Source organism: Rana temporaria, chromosome 2, assembly GCF_905171775.1.
Source record: "Rana temporaria chromosome 2, aRanTem1.1, whole genome shotgun sequence".
In the NCBI taxonomy this organism is placed as follows: domain Eukaryota; kingdom Metazoa; phylum Chordata; class Amphibia; order Anura; family Ranidae; genus Rana; species Rana temporaria.
In genome coordinates this window covers 450,177,890-450,194,789 of record NC_053490.1, presented here as the reverse complement: position 1 = coordinate 450,194,789, position 16,900 = coordinate 450,177,890, and the positions used below count along the sequence as shown (strand labels likewise).

The 16,900-nt window shown below is 41.3% G+C and overlaps 1 protein-coding gene across 2 annotated transcripts in view; it reads left to right on the top strand.

The window, feature by feature from the left end:
* HIP1 (huntingtin interacting protein 1) overlaps positions 1–16,900 on the top strand; it is a 190,684-nt gene that overhangs the window by 119,503 nt on the left and 54,281 nt on the right. For both annotated transcript variants that reach the window (XM_040338493.1, XM_040338492.1), the window contains 4 exons: positions 1,452–1,524; positions 7,346–7,529; positions 9,720–9,808; positions 11,069–11,185. In XM_040338493.1, coding sequence (XP_040194427.1) covers positions 1,452–1,524; positions 7,346–7,529; positions 9,720–9,808; positions 11,069–11,185 — 463 coding nt within the window. The remainder of the gene's footprint in view (positions 1–1,451; positions 1,525–7,345; positions 7,530–9,719; positions 9,809–11,068; positions 11,186–16,900) is intronic.

The window sequence follows — 16,900 nt, the reverse complement described above, 5'->3', positions numbered from 1 at the left end:
GCTGTCCACATCTCACTTCCACTCCTCCCCCTGGGTGCGAGGGCCACATGAAATGGCCTGGCAGGCCAGATTTGGCTTGTGAGCCTTGTGTTTGACATATGTGCTCTAGGTTTTGAGGCTCCCAGGCAGCTCTGTAAGATGTCCACATTTTGTAGCGATCAGCATCAAACAGAACATTTTAAGGAGCCAGTCCATTTACTGAGATGTGAAAATGCATTGGAGTAGAAATTTAGTGCAATAGCAATGCAGCCACTCCATAACAGACAGCCCTGACAGACAACTCACTGTCTGGCTCTCTGTTGGCTTATTAACTCTGCTATACTGATTTACTCTTTCTGGCTATTTTAGTCACAAGCAGTCTCTCTTGACAGTTTTCCAGCCAGATCTCTAATTTTCACAATTCCCTATCTGTCCAGGCACAGTCAGACCTGAACACACACTCATTGTGGCTCTCTCATTTGCTGTCTCGACCCTGTGTAGGCTCTTCCATTTCTGGCCCAAACACACCTGTCCTGAATTGGGTCAGTCACGACCGTTATTCATGTCATGGAAAAAACAACGTTTTTCTCTACGTGATTCCTCTCAAGCCTGCCTTGCATACACACGATACTGATAAATAATGCTTGAGCAAAGCGCGGTGACGTACAACGACACTATAAAAGGGAAGTTCCATTCGAATGGCGCCAAACTTTGGGCTGATTATGCAAATTTTTCTTCTCATAACTTGCTTCTGAGCAAGCTTGTTTTTTTCCCTGTTGTTAAAGCCTACATATGACCGTTTTTAACGACGAGAAAAACGAACAACGTGAAAAACGACGAGAAAAAATAGAGCAGCTTCTAAATTTTTAATGCCCATTTTTCTTGTCGCGAAAAATGCTCTGGAGACTACACACGGCCGTTTTTCACCACCAATTAAAAAAAAATGCATTTTTCTCGTCATGATAAACGGTCGTGTGTACGCGGCATTAGACTTTGTTTAGTCCAAGTAGAGTTTCTGGTCTGGTTCAGGTATAGATTGATGAAAGTTTTCATCACATCCCCAAAGGCAAGAGAATTTACAATGTATAGTGTGGCAGACTCGGACCTTCTTATGTCTAAAATCATCCTAGTAACACTGGGGGGGTTCCTCTACTACAGTGTTTCTCAATTCCAGTCCTCAGGCCCCCCCAACAGGTCAGGTTTTCCCTCAGATGAAAAGGCTGTGGTGATTACTAAGGCAGTGAAACTGATCAAATCACCTGTGCAAAATAATGGAAATCCTGAAAACCTGACCTGTTGGGGGGGCCTGAGGACTGGAATTGAGAAACACTGCTCTACTAAGTGTGGGTATTTAACAACATGCCTGATGCAATGTAGGTTTTGTTTTTGTTTTTACCTCATAAATGCAAAATAGAATGTCGATGACCTCAAACATCTGTTGCTTTCGCTTTCTGTTATATTCTTTGTCACAGAGATCGACTGATCGAGCAACTGTATAAAGAAATTGCCATTCTAAGAGATGAACTAGGAAACTTCAAAGCAGAGGTGAGATTTCAATCTCTCAAGTTTGAAAAATCGAGAATGACAGTATTGTACATGGTCTTAGATAACCTATGCAAATGTTGGATTTGAGAGATTAATGCTGTCATATCGATGATCGGAAAGTAAATTTTTACTTTAATGTTCTCTTTTTTTGGATCCCCACAGCAACACCACATCTAAGCTTGATCGACCTCATCACCTCATCACCTCTAGGAAAAATGTATCTTAAACAGTTAAAGCTTGCAGCTCGCAGTTTCTGTGGGTTGACCACTTGACTTAACAGTACGAACACCATACAGTGCCTTGAAAAAGTATTCATACCCCTTGAATTTTTCCAATTTTTGTCATGTTACAACCAAAAACTTAAATGTATTGTATTGGGATATTATGTTATAGACCAACACAAAGTGGCACATAATTGTGAAGTGGAAAGTAAATCATAAATGTTTTTCAATTTTTTTTACTAATAACAATATGAAAAGTGTGGCATACTTTTGTATTCAGCCCCCCTGCGTCAGTGCTTTTTAGAACCACCTTTCACTGCAATTACATCTGCAAATCTTTTTGGGTATGTCTCTAGCAGCTTTGCACATCTAGAGTGAAATTTTTGCCCATTCTTCTTTGCAAAATAGTTCAAGCTCTGTCAGATTGGATGGATAGGTTCTCTAAGGGCTTCACAGAACAGCTGTATTTATACTGAGATTAAGTTACACACAGGTGGACTCTATTTACCAATTAAATGACTTCTGAAGGCAATTGGTTCCACTAAATCTTAGTTGGGGGTATCAGGGTGCTGAATACAAACGCACGCTACACTTTTCAGATATTAATTTCTAAAACTTTTGGAAACCATTTATCATTTTCCTTCTAATTATGTGCCACTTTGTGTTGGTCTATATTTACATGGTTGGTTGTAACATGACAAAATTTGGAAAATATCAAGGGGTATGAATACCTTTCAAGGCACTGTAAATTGGAAAAAAACAAAACAAATCCTGAGCACAATCCACATAAAAAAATGGAAAATCCTGCTTCAGAATTTTTTTTTGTGGGGGGGGAAATGGGGGCGGGGGGAGAATCCCGCCAATTACTAAAACCAATGACAGAGCAGTACGTTGAATGAAGGATCAAAAGTAAATTAATGCACTTACAGTGAGTTGGAGTAGTGGGTGGCTTCAAAGGTTCGTATCCTAAACCCATAAATTAAAATTGTATCAATCAATAAAAAGTGCCAAAAAAACAGTCCATTTCTTTTTAAATAAACATAAAAATAGATGCCAATTCCATTAGGGATCCCAATAAGAAGATCAATCAAATATTTGTGACTTTTCACCCGTGTGTCACCACCATCTCTTTATAAAATATGCGCTCACCAGACCAAGATGTAATTAATGCCTATAGTAATATCAGCCAGGGATGTTTCTCCTCGTTCCACAGCACTCCTGCTGTTTATTCTTTCCCAAATAGGGTTCAGACCAAGGTGTAGTTAATGCCAATAGCGGTGTCAGCTTTCTGCTGCTTTCCTTCCCCAGAAATAAAAAGCCTCATATGGTGTAGTACATTCAATAAAAGGTTGCAGGTTTATTCAGAAAACATCTAAAATTTGCACTCACATGTATCTGTGCCTTCTCTGACCGGCACTAGTCTGTCCAGCGTAACTGCTCTGTGTTTTCCCACCGGCGTGCGTTCCACGCCTCGGTGTTTGAGCTGTTCAGCGTGCGGAGGTATCGCGTGACATAGTTCCGTTCGTATGGATGGATTACCCTGAAGCCTCTACGCGTTTCGCATACGTACATGCGTCATCAGGAAGCTGTGGGTGTCATCTTTGTGTTGGTATTTATACCATTACCTTCTAGTTCTTACACCGCCATTTTTCGTTATGCGCTATTCCCGGAAATTCCTATACCGCCATTTTCGTTGTGGGTTACTTTACATTATAATTGTTGAACGGTGACGATGGACAGACTTTACAATATATTAAATTCGTTTATTAAAATATATATCTCTACAATTAAAAAATGTATTTAAACTTGCTTCTCATCTTTATATTTCGTATATTGCCACTAAAAGTATGTGTGTATATAAATATAAAAATGAAGAAAAAATAAAAAACAAATATAAAAAAATAATAATAAAAATGGAAATAAAAATAAAAATAAAGAAATAAATAAAAATAGAATGAAAATAAAATTAAAATTAAAAATGTGGCTATTTCAAACTTCTCAGTCATTTTCTAAAAAACAATTTATATCCAATTCTATATTCATTTCGTTCGGTTTAAGTGTATCCAATTTAAAAATCCAATATGTTTCGTTCTTTGAAATTTCTCTTTTTAGATTAGTGTTTCTCCAATTTTTTTTCAACTTTGTCAATAGCATAACATTTTAGTTTTGTTGAGTCTTTGTTATGTACCTTTCTAAAGTGCAGTGAGACGCTGTGATATTTGAATCCTTTCTTTATATTTCGAATGTGTTCCCCTATTCTAGTTGAGAGTTTTCTAGTGGTTCTACCCACATACTGCAGTCCGCACTCACATTCCAAAACGTATGTTACGTGAGTGCTACTGCAGGTTATCAATTTATTTCTTTTATGTTCCTTTTTATTTATATTGGATTTAAACTGAGTGATTTTCCTAGGTCCACTTACCGTGTGGCAAAGTTTGCACCTCCCGCACCTAAAAAATCCTTTTTGATCCAAGAAGGACGTCATTCTTTTGGGTGTGTCCGAGACATTTTTTACAATGTTGTCTCGGGTTCTCCTTGCCCTTCTGTATAGAAACGTGGGTTTGCAAGGTATAATTCCTCTTAATTGGGGATCCTCAGGGATAATGGGCCAATACTTTTTTATAATGCTCTCAAATTCTTTGTATTCGGTGTTGAACCCTGTTACAAAGGTTAAGCCATTATTTCTATCTTTTTTTTCTTATTTTTTCTTTCAATATGTTATATCGATTCATCATTCCAACTATATCCCTAGTTTTTTCCAATTTTGTTTTTTCATATCCTTTATCTGTAAACCTGCTAATTAGGACATCTGTTTGTGAGACGTAATCCGCTATGGAACTGCAATTACGTCTGATCCTGATAAATTGCCCTTTTGGTATGGCCTGCTTCCATTGTGGATGGTGACAACTACTATATGGGATATACCCATTTTGATCTGTGTCCTTGAAGTGCGTTCTAGTATGCAATTAATTTCCTACTTTAAAGATCTCCAGATATAGAAACTGTGTACAGGTGTTTTGTATATTGACCGTGAATGCAATTCCATATTGGTTATTATTGATATGTTCAATAAATTCCTTTAGCTCTTCACTATTTCCCTTCCAGACAATGAGGACGTCATTTGTAGGTTAGGAGGTGTGGCCAACATCTTCCAAAAATTTCTTCCGTCTCCCACTTGTTTAGGAATATGTTAGCCACGCTTGAGGCATATTTATTCCCCATACCTACTCTTTTGGTTTGGCTGTAGTAGTTATGGTTGTGCCAGAAGAAATTATTCCCCATGGCCATTCTCAGGCCCTCCAGGATAAATCTTCTCTGCTTCAATTTTAATTCTAAATGGTGTTTTAAAGCTCATGCGACTGCTGAAAGCGCATCGGGTTGCTTGATGTTAGTGTATAGAGACTCCACGTCGATAGTGACTAGCAACGTGGAATCGTTTACCTCAATTTTAGATAGTAGGTTTATGACATCCTTGCTGTCTTTGATAAATGCTTTCCCTTTTGCCGCTAAAGGTTGGAGGTATACATCCAGATACTCCCCCAACCTGGAATGTATAGAATCAATACCGCTTATGATTGGCCTACCTGGTGGTTTGGTTTTATTCTTATGCACTTTTGGGACTTGGTAAATTACTGCAATTCTGGGTGCTTTAGGTAATATATATATCTCCCTTCTTTTTTACTTATTATATGATCCGCTGTCCCACGGTTCAGGAACTCTGTTTTGTTTTTAACTCTTTATTGGGGTTCTTTTTCAGGGGTTTATATGTGGTGATATCATTAACCAGCCTATTTACTGTAATTCCTCCGTGTAATCTTGTTTGGTTAAGATGACCAAACCTCCCCCCTTATCCGCTGGTCTCACCACTATATCTTTTCGTTTCTCAATTTTTTTTATGCCTTGCCATACTTTATCTTGTTTTATATTTTTCTGTGGTTGTATCTTTTTTAATTCTTTTTCTACCATTTTTTTAAAAACTTCTATATAATGGTAGGAATTGGATTTTGGATTACAATTTGATTGGTTTCTTAGTGTACTATGTGTGTATTCTGAGGTAGTTTGTTGTTCATTTGTTTTTTCATTGACTCCAAAATGCTTTTTTAAGTTCAGCTTTCTTATCAACCTCTGCAGGTCTATGAAAGTTTTGAATCTGTTAAAAGGCCTCTTAGGCGCAAACTTGATACCCTTATCCAATACAATTAATTATTCTTGTGAGAAAACAATATTTGTTAAATTAAAGATTCCTTTTCCTAACCCATTCTTTTTCTTTTTGCCTCCCCCTCTGCACCCTCTCCTTCTTGGGGGTTGTGGTTCCACCCCCCTCTGCTCGTCTGAAAAACCGGCATCGGGGGTCTGAAGGGCTCCCTCCAATCCCTCCATTTCCCCTGCCACTGTAGGGGTCCGTAATTTTGTACCCCACTTCCTCCTCTCCATGGCCTATAGTATTGGCCCATTGGTGGTTGGTATGGGTGGGGTGCTTGTCCTTGTTCTGTTTTTTTTGGGGTGGGTTTATTTTGGGGGCCACCCGTGGGTGTAGGTTCCGGTGTTTTCTTATTTACTATAGGGTCCCCTGGGGCTTTTGCCTGTGCGGGTTCCCCCCTTTCCTCATCTATCATTTCTGCTTTATGAATTAGTCACTTTTTCCACCTCCTGCCAGTTGTAGATTTTCCCTGCTATATAGTCCTTTTTATCTCTCTGGTATTTGTTTTAAAGGTTGGATCACCTTTTGTTGAGCACATTGGTTATTCATTTATTTATTTATTGATTTATTTATTCTTAAGAGCTGCAGGTGTATTATATCACGTTTATATATATTTTTATATATTTTTTTGCACAGAATCAGCGCAGTATTATATGTACATACATATAAAAACTATTGTTCACAATTTCTTCACCTCTTCTTAGAGGTGTTTACTGAAACTGCAACAGATCACTATTTCAAGTTCATAGATGAGCGCCGGTGACACAATATATACACAAAAATCTAATTTTATTTATTGTGTAATTGTCCATTACATTTTTCATACTCAACACCTTAAAAGTCCCAAGGTTTGTTACCCCCCTTTTCCCTTTTATTTTCTAGTCTGTTGTATTCTGACATTCTGATTCTCACTGTTCAACTGTTCAAAATGCTTTGAAAAATACCAGGGCTCTCTTTCTATTAGATGCTTTCATTTGGACTGCTTACTCTTTTATATGGGCTTACCAACTTTGGGGCAGAGCACATGTTCTTGAGTTATCTTGTTTGGTTTGAAAATGTAAAAACTCATTGTGACATCATGTCAAGATGCCATCTCAAGACTTTTGTTGTCTCTTTGAAAAACTCCAGATCTGTGTCCTATGTCTGCAGAGACTTCATGAATCAGTGAATCCTCCCCCTTTTCTTTGTCCAGCTAGTTGTTTTAGGATGCAGACAGGATGATATTAAGGTCGTGTATTAACACACACTGCCACTGATTGCTATCTTTAACTGTTTTATTGACAAAGTGATTGTCCTATCCTTGACGTGTGAGACCTAGATTAAACCCAGATGTAGTGCTGCAATTGAGGATGCAAATGCACTTTCTCTAGTAGTATTTAATGAGGTTTATTAATTTCAGAGTCATCGGTTGGTTCTTCACCTAAAGGGGCGCATCCAAGAGCTAGAGGCAGAGTTAGCGGAGCAGAAACACCTGAGGGAACAGGCAGTGGATGAAAATGATTTTCTGCGAACAGAACTGGAGGATTTAAAGAGGGTTAAACAAGATACTGAGCAAGCCCAGAAGAATCTCACAGAGATAGAGAGTAAGTAGTTGTTTTTTGCTATTCCCTATACAATTTTTATTTAAAAACGATACACAATCTATATTTTGATATAAATTACTTTGTCCATAAGTACAAATGCAAAATTAGAAAGTAAAAAGGAGTGGTTTGGGAAAACCTAAATAAATGTTTTGTGTGGCTCTACTCTCTTATTTGCCATTTTTCTAGTTTAAAAGCAGATGCTTATATTACAATGTATGCGTCAGTTCACCGAAAAGTCATGCTTCAGTTTTAGGTAGAGACATGTGGGCTGAGCCACCCTCTGACTTGTAATATTTAGTGAGGACTTTAGCTGTGGGATCACCCACCAAAAGTGCCTGGCTCGGGTCCTGCCCACAACAGATGCTTCAATTTTCCTTTCCTTTACTTGGGGTGTTACCATTCCTGAATAACGCAAAGAAGATAAATATAACTCCAATATAATGGCCCCCAGCAAGTTATGCAGATGTGGGAACTTGGAGATCTTGCCATCAGACTCCATGAGTGATATAAGAAACCATACATTTGTCTACCTCTCTAGCATCGATCAACATCTGAAAAATAATTTTTACATTTTAAATCGCTTTTGGATTTTAAGATATTTAAAATTTTCGTGTTCGATTAATCGTTTTTTTAATCGATTAATCGACTAATTTTGATTAATTATAATGCACATACATTTTTCGGATCACCACCATATATAGTCCCCACTGTAGTATCCACAGACATCTCCCCCACTGTACTATCCACAGACATCTCCCCCACTGTTATATCCACAGACATCTCCCCCACTGTAATATCCACAGACATCTCCCCCACTGTAATATCCACAATCACCCCCACTGTAATATCCACAGACATCTCCCCCACTGTAATATCCACAATCACCCCCACTGTAATATCCACAGACATCTCCCCCCACTGTAATATCCACAATCACCCCCACTGTAATATCCACAGACATCTCCCCCACTGTAATATCCACAGCCATCTCCCCCACTGTAATATCCACAGACATCTCCCCACTGTAATCCACAGACATCTCCCCCACTGTAATATCCACAGACATCTCCCCACTGTAATATCCACAGACGTCTCCCCACTTTAATCCACAAACATCTCCCCCACTGTAATATCCACGGATATCTCCCCACTGTAATATCCACAGACATCTCCCCCACTGTAATATCCACAGACATCTCCCCACTGTAATCCACAGACATCTCCCCACTGTAATATGGTCCACATCTCCCCCACTGTATAGGAAGATTAGTACTTGCTGAGTCTTACAAGAGAAGCTGGCCGAACACTTGCAGTTGAGGCCTGGTGATGACATCAGCTCGCCGCTCTAGGCTCACCAAGGCCGCCGCCGGGTGGACCAAGATGGCCCCCGCTCTGGGAGCTAGGCCGAAGCCGCGGCCTTTCCTATGGCCGAGGCAGCAGCGGAGCTCCGCGGATCACGTGATGTGCCGATCCGCATATGGTGACATGTTCCTATGGCCGAGGCAGCAGCGGAACTCTGAGAATCTAGTGGTGTGCCGATCCGCATATGGTGACCTATTTGAATCAAAGATCATTTACGATCCATTGCACCACTAGTACCGATCAAAAGAAAATTTACGATTAATCGAGGAATTGATCTTTAATTCCCACAGCCCTAATATTAACATTTACATGTTATTCCAATTATACTTTAAAATAAATCAGTCCATATAGAATATAATTCAGCCTGCTTTGTCACTACAGTTGTACAGTCTTAATATGATACTACTATGTTACGTTGAGAAATCTTTTTTTCTTTTCTTTTTTTAAGTCAGATACGCTTTTATTGAAAAGTTTTGCATTGTCAACAAACACAGACACTCTTACAATTAGCAACACAATAAGAGCACAGCATATATGTAAATCATACAATACATACTGCATATAGGATAAGAAAGGCAACAAAAACAGTACTGACTCAAGCCAAGCTTCTAGAGTTCACTTCAAATTGATGATCTTTTCATTTCTACATTAAGATTGTGCTTTTAACACGTGTCAAGTTCTGTAGAGAAAAGACTAATAATATTTAGTGTCATCTTTTACTAATTGTTTTTTTTTTTGTTGCTTTCCGTATTACTATTCGGTGGCTTATTCTCACTTTTAGTCCTGAAGACACAGCAGTGTTTACCCATTTTTTATTTTCTCTTATAGGAAAATCCACAGCTAATGAGCAAAGATACACCAAGCTGAAGGAGAAGTATGCAGAACTAGTGCACAGTCATGCAGACCTGCTCAGAAAGGTGACTGATTCTCTCCACTAACACAACAGAACTGTCTAAAGGCCAATATAATTCTGTTTTTAAGTTTAATATATTCAGAGGTACTGACCCAAATCAAGCATGCAGTTTAGAAAGTTAGCGCAAAGTTCATGGTAAGTTGTTAAGGAAAGTCATAGGACAGTGGTCTCCAAACTGTGGCCCGAGGCCTGGATGTGGCCCTTTGCCTGCCTTCATCTTGCCCTTGGAGCACTATTCCTTCCACTGATACAAGACACTATTCTGCAATCTGACACCAAAATTCCTCCCACTGACATCAATATTGGGGCCTTATTCCTCCCAATGATACCAACGATGGGGAGCTATTCTTCCCCCTAATACCAAATGTGACAATGTTTACTCACACTAATGTCAGGAAAATGTCCTCTCCCGCTGGCCACAGTCCAGCGTTCCTAAAGTTAGTAGGACAATCAACCAACCCTTTGTTTAGAAAGCTTGGCCACCCCTGCTATAGGATCAATTTGACAGGCATCCAGCATTTTCAGAAGAAAAGGTCAGCAATTACAGCCTAAGTATTATTTCAATACAGGTTTCCTTTAATGTGTTATGCTATAAATTCTTAAATGTGCAATGAAATTATGAATGAATGGTCTCACCACATTCATATTGTAATTTGCTTGCCCATCTTTTACTGAACTAGCTTCATTAAGTGTGGTAATGAAATTAAAACAAACAATCATACTTTCCTAGGTGGATGCAGCATAAGTCCGATGCTGCATCTGACCCTGCTGCCTCTAAGACCAATAACTGAGCGATTAAAGACTGCTGATCACTCACTTTCAGTGAGCAGAGAGCCAGTGTCTGACAGTCAGTGGCGCTCGGCTCTGCCCCTCCAGCATTTACTGAAGCATAGGGTTGTGGAGGGGGTGGGAGGGGGCTGATAGTCAGAGCCAGCTGCCAGTCAGGCATCTGGATGGATCCTGACATTAAAGTCGGGATCTCTCCGGAGTCTGGATAAGCTGAGTGACGTCAGTGCACTCCTGTGACCCACATACTGTAAATAGTAGGGCCAAAGAGAGCTTTGACCCTACTTCTCCTTTAACCTGAAACCTCATTGGCCGTTCTATGTTACTATACTTTGAGAATTATCATTGTGCCCGACACTGGCTTATTAATCTGACATGCTACTGTAGTAGTGCCTGCTAGCACTATTGCCAAACATGTTAAAATAAAAGGTGGATGTTTGTTTGGAAAAGGTAATGATATCTGTGTTTTCTTTGTCAGAATGCAGAAGTCACCAAACAGATGACATTGGCTCGGGAAGCTCTGGGAGATGTGGAACGCTCCAAGAAAGGGCTGGAGGATTCATATCAGCGTGTTAATGAGCACACACAGAGAAAGGTGACAGTGGCACTTGATCTACCTGAGTCACATCTGCTTTTCTCACAATATTGAGTCACTGATATACAGTGCATCGGGAAAGTATTTACAGCACTTAATTTTTTCTACATTTTATTATGTTATAAATACCCTTATTCAAAAATTTATTAAATTCATTATTTTCCTCAAAATTCTACAACAATACCCCATAATGACAATGTGAAAGAAGATTGTTTGAAATGTTTTCAAATGTACTTAAAAATTTAAATAAAAAATTATGAGTACAAACAGTAAGTATTCACAGCCTTTGCTCAATACTTTGTTGAAACACCTTTGGCACCAGATACAGCCTCAAGTATTTCTGAGTATGATTCTACAAGCTTGATACACCTATTTTTGGGCAGTTTCTCCCATTCTTCTTTGCAGGACCTCTCAAGTTCCATCAGGTTGGATGGGGAGCGTTGGTGCACAGAGATGTTCAATCAGGTTCAAGTCTGGGCTCTGGCTGGGCCAATCAAGGATATTAACAGAGTTGTCTTGTTGCCACTCTTTTGTTAACTTGGCTGTGTGCCTAGGGTGGCTGTCCTGTTTTAAGATGAGCCTTTGCCCCAGTCTGAGGTCCAGAGCTCTCTGGAACAGGTTTTCATCAAGGATGTCTCTGTACATCTTCCCCTCGATCCTGACTAGTCTCCCAGTTCTTGCCGCTGAAAAACATCCCCACAGCATGATGCTGCCACCACCATGCTTCACTGTAGGGATGGTATTGGCCAGGTGATGAGCAGTGCCAGATTTACTCCAGACATGACGCTCGCCATTCAGGCCAAGGAGTTCAATCTTTGTTTCATCAGACCAGAGAATTTTGTTTCTCAGGGTCTGAGAGTCCTTCAGGTGCCTTTAAGCAAACTCCAGGTGGGCTGTCATGTGCCTTTTACAGGGGGGCTTCCATCTGGCCATTCTACCATACAGGCCTGATTGGTGGAGTGCGGTAGAGATGGTTGTTCTTCTGGAAGTTTCTGCTCTCTCCACAGAGAAATAAAACAAACAATAAAATCAAGCGCTCTCCAGATTAAATGTAGAAAATAAGGAATATATATATATATATATATATAGGCAAGTTGTAAGGTGGCAGTGAACTGGATATTAGGACAAGGTGGGGAAAGAAAGATGAATGGCAAATGTCTTTTATAAAAATTATTATATGGGAATATTAAACCATATAAAAAATTTAAAAAGAGGTAATATGAAAAAGTTCAGTCCACATGATCAAGTTCATATAATGTATACAATAGATACTCTTGCTGAGGAGGCTGCCAGCTGTCGAGAAGAAGCAATTTCTGAAACAAACAAAAGAACAAAAAGCGGCGCCCTCTAAGCGTAGTATAACGTTTAATCGATACACAAAATCAACATAAATTCTTATGAGGTGGTACTCACAAGACTGCGGGGGGTACAGGCAAATCGATAATACAGTGACACTGTATTATCGATTTGCCTGTACCCCCCGCAGTCTTGTGAGTACCACCTCATAAGAATTTATGTTGATTTTGTGTATCGATTAAACGTTACACTACGCTTAGAGGGCGCCGCTTTTTGTTCTTTTGTTCCTCTCTCCACAGAGAAAGGCTGGAGCTCAGAGTGACCATTGGGTTATTGGTTACCTCCCTGACTAAGGCCCTTCTCCCCCGATCACTTAGTTTGGCCGGTCGACCCGCTCTAGGAAGAGTCCTAGTGGTTCCAAAGTCTTTCCATTTATGGATGACGGAGGCCACTGTGCTCATTGGGACCTTCAATGCTGCAGACTTTTTTCTGTACCCTTCCCCAGATCTGTGCCTCAATACAATACTGTCTTGGAGGTCTACAGACAATTCCTTGAACTTCATGGCTTGGTTTGTTTTCTGACATGCATTGTTAACTGTTGGACTTTTCCAAATCATGTCCAATCAACTGAATTTACCACAGGTAGACTCCAATCAAGTTGTAGAAACATATCAAGTATGATCAGTGGAAACAGGATGCACCTGAGCTCAATTTTGAGTGTCATGGCAAAATCCGTGAGAACTTATGTACATGGGATTATTTTGTTATTTATATTTAAGAAATTTGCAAAGATTTCAAACAAACTTCTTTCACATTGTCATTATGGGTATTGTTTGTAGAATTTTGAGGAAAATAATACATTTAATAATTTTTTGGAATAAGGTTGTAACTAGGGTTGTCCCGATACCACTTTTTTAGGACCGAGTACGAGTACCGATACTTTTTTTCAAGTAGTCGCCGATACCGAATACCGATACTTTTTTTAAAATGTGTCCCCAAATGCAGCGATGTCCCCCCACAGATGCAGCCATGTATCCCCCCATCCAGCCAGCGTCACCCCCCATCCAGCCAGCGTCACCCCCCATCCAGCCAGCGTCACCCCCCATCCAGCCAGCGTCACCCCCCATCCAGCCAGCGTCACCCCCCATCCAGCCATTGTCTCCCCCCATGCAGCAATGTATCCCCCCATCCAGCCATTGTCACCCCCCATCCAGCAATGTATTCCCCCAGCCATTGCCACCCCCCATGCAGCCATTGTCACCCCCCATCCAGCCAGCGTCACCCCCCATCCAGCAATGTATTCCCCCAGCCATTGTCACCCCCCATGCAGCCAGCGTCACCCCCCATGCAGCCAGCGTCACCCCCCATGCAGCCAGCGTCCCCCCCCATGCAGCCAGCGTCACCCCCCATGCAGCCAGCGTCACCCCCCATCCAGCCAGCGTCACCCCCCATCCAGCCAGCGTCACCCCCCATCCAGCAATGTATTCCCCCAGCCATTGTCACCCTCCATGCAGCCATTGTCACCCCCCATGCAGCCAGCGTCACCCCCCATCCAGCCAGCGTCACCCCCCATGCAGCCAGCGTCACCCCCCATGCAGCCAGCGTCACCCCCCATGCAGCCAGCGTCCCCCCATCCAGCCAGCGTCCCCCCATCCAGCCAGCGTCCCCCCATCCAGCCAGCGTCCCCCCATCCAGCCAGCGTCACCCCCCATGCAGCCAGCGTCACCCCCCATGCAGCCAGCGTCCCCCCATCCAGCCAGCGTCCCCCCATCCAGCCAGCGTCCCCCCATCCAGCCAGCGTCTCCCCCCATCCAGCGTCTCCCCCCATGCAGCGTCTCCCCCCATCCAGCCATGTCACGCTTACCTGCATCCCCGCTGCCGCCGACTCTGTAATACGGGCGGGAACATTACAACTTTGAATCTCTGTTATGATTGGCGCCGCCCTTGCGTATAGACACTCCCCCTCGCTCGGGATTGGACAGTTCACCCGAGCGAGGGGGAGTGTCTATGCGTGGTGCGAATCATTACAGCTATTCAAAGCTGTAATGTTCCCGCCCGTATTACAGAGTCGGCGGCAGCGGGGATGAGGCGAATGGCGGCGGATTATGGCGTTTCGTGGCGGCGGGCGGCGTTCGGCGGCGGGCGGCGGCGGTCGGCGGCAAGTATTCTATTTATGTATCGGGGCGGGGTATCGGCGTCTGAGTACCGCCGGAAAAACTCGGAATCGGTCCCGATACCGATACTAGTATCGGTATCGGGACAACCCTAGTTGTAACATAACAAAATGTAGTGTAAATTCTAATCAATGCAAAAATGTGAACACACTAAGGTTGCATTCAAACCTAGGCGTACTGAATCGCTGCGTTTTGTCCCGCGAATTGCGGCGGCAAATATCGGCGTTTTGTACCGCGATTCGCGGCGACAAAACGCCGCGATTGTGAATGCAGCCTCACCCCCTCTATGGAGATGGTTCACATCTCCTATGCCGAACGCCGAAAGACGCCTGAAAAAAAGGTCCGGGACCTTTTTTCAGGCGGCAGGCGTCCGGCGTTCGGCGTGGAGATGTGAACCATCTCCATAGCCGACCATGTAAAATCACCCCTCCAGCGTATGAGGGGCGGCTGCGGCGTCGCGCTTCAGGCGTATATACGCCTAGGTGTGAATGCAGCCTTAAGCTGTATTCTCGTTCCACATTTTAATAATTTTTAAACTATGGTATTTTTAAAGGTTTTAAACTATGTTGCCATTTTTATAAGTTCCCTATCTGACCTTTATTTAGAAAACATGTTGTAACAAGGCATATAAAATCTGTACCGTACACAGTGCTGTAACAATAGACAGTTACACAGCAGTGTGTAATATATTAATACAATAAACTTCTGGTATGTGATAGCTCAACATTTACATGTAGCGGGTGATTACCTAGCATATTTTACATAACACAATATATAAAAAAGTAATAACTAGAATAGATATATTTGGAGTCGATTTTATGACATACTAGCTGAATACCCGGCGTTGCCCGGTCTTCCTATGTTAAGCTTTTGGGGAGGAAAATCATAGTAATATAAATATACCCATCTTTTATATAAGGGTGTAGGTAAGGGTTAATTTAACTGTCATATATTTTTATTTGGCATATAAGTAATATGTGTACCAGGTATTATTAAAATATCTCCAGGCGTACAGAAGTTATGTGGGAACATACATTTCCCATTGATTTGCATGGGACTTTAAACAAAAACCCCGACCCTCACAAATGGGGGTAGTTAAGGGATAAATTAACTATCCTATAGTTTAAGTGGACATATAAGTAACATGTGACCAAGTGTTATCGAAATATGTACAGCCGTTTGGAAGTTATGAAGTAACATGTATTTCCCATAGAGTTGAATGGGACTTTAAAGAAAAACCCCGACCATGGCAAATGGGGGTGGGTAAGGGTTAAACCACCTATCCTATGTTTGTTGCTGACATATAAGTAACATGTGTGCCAAGTTTCATGTTAATATCTTTAGCCGTTTGGACGTGATGCTGGAACATGAAGTAACATGTATTTCCCATAGAGTTGAATGGGACTTTAAAGAAAAACCCCGACCATGGCAAATGGGGGTGGGTAAGGGTTAAACCACCTATCCTATGTTTGTTGCTGACATATAAGTAACATGTGTGCCAAGTTTCATGTTAATATCTTTAGCCGTTTGGACGTGATGCTGGAACATACATACATACATACATACATACACACACACGTTGAGTTTTATATATATATATTGCAGAAGAGGGAAGTGAGTTTAGTGAGAAATGACAGGAGAGGTAAGACAGGTTCTCGACAGGTGCATCATGGGAGCAACGCTATGAGCCTCTGATTCGTATTGGCAATTTTCCTGCTCTTTTTATTTTTATGGTAAGGCAGTATTATTTATAGCTATCCATTCTATTATGGTTGGTTAAATTGATGTTTTATACTTCTCATTAAGCTATACTCAATAGTGAAAAAACACCCTAGCTAGTTTATTGCCTGTCACAGACCTGTAATAAACATGCTTTTCAGGAAAGTTAGGGCTGCTCAACTGGATACTTATTCCTGATCAGTGACTCTAAGTTATTGAATCAACATGAGAGCCAGGGAACTAATATTTTTAGTAAAACGTGACAGCTCCATATTTCCACAGGGGTTTTCCTGACAACGGTATTTTCAGCCTACCGTTTTTGTCATTTCCACACTGGCATTCATATCAGATGATTCAAAGACACAAAACAAGTCAGGGTGATTTCCAGTTAAAAAAAATTATCTGGAATGAAAATGTTTTATATAAAAAGGAGAGGACCTTTGCGTTAGAGGTGTATTTAGCATTTTCTTTAGCTAACTTAGCCCCCCATTATATTCTGTTTTTCATCCTAGTGTAGCACTGCCCC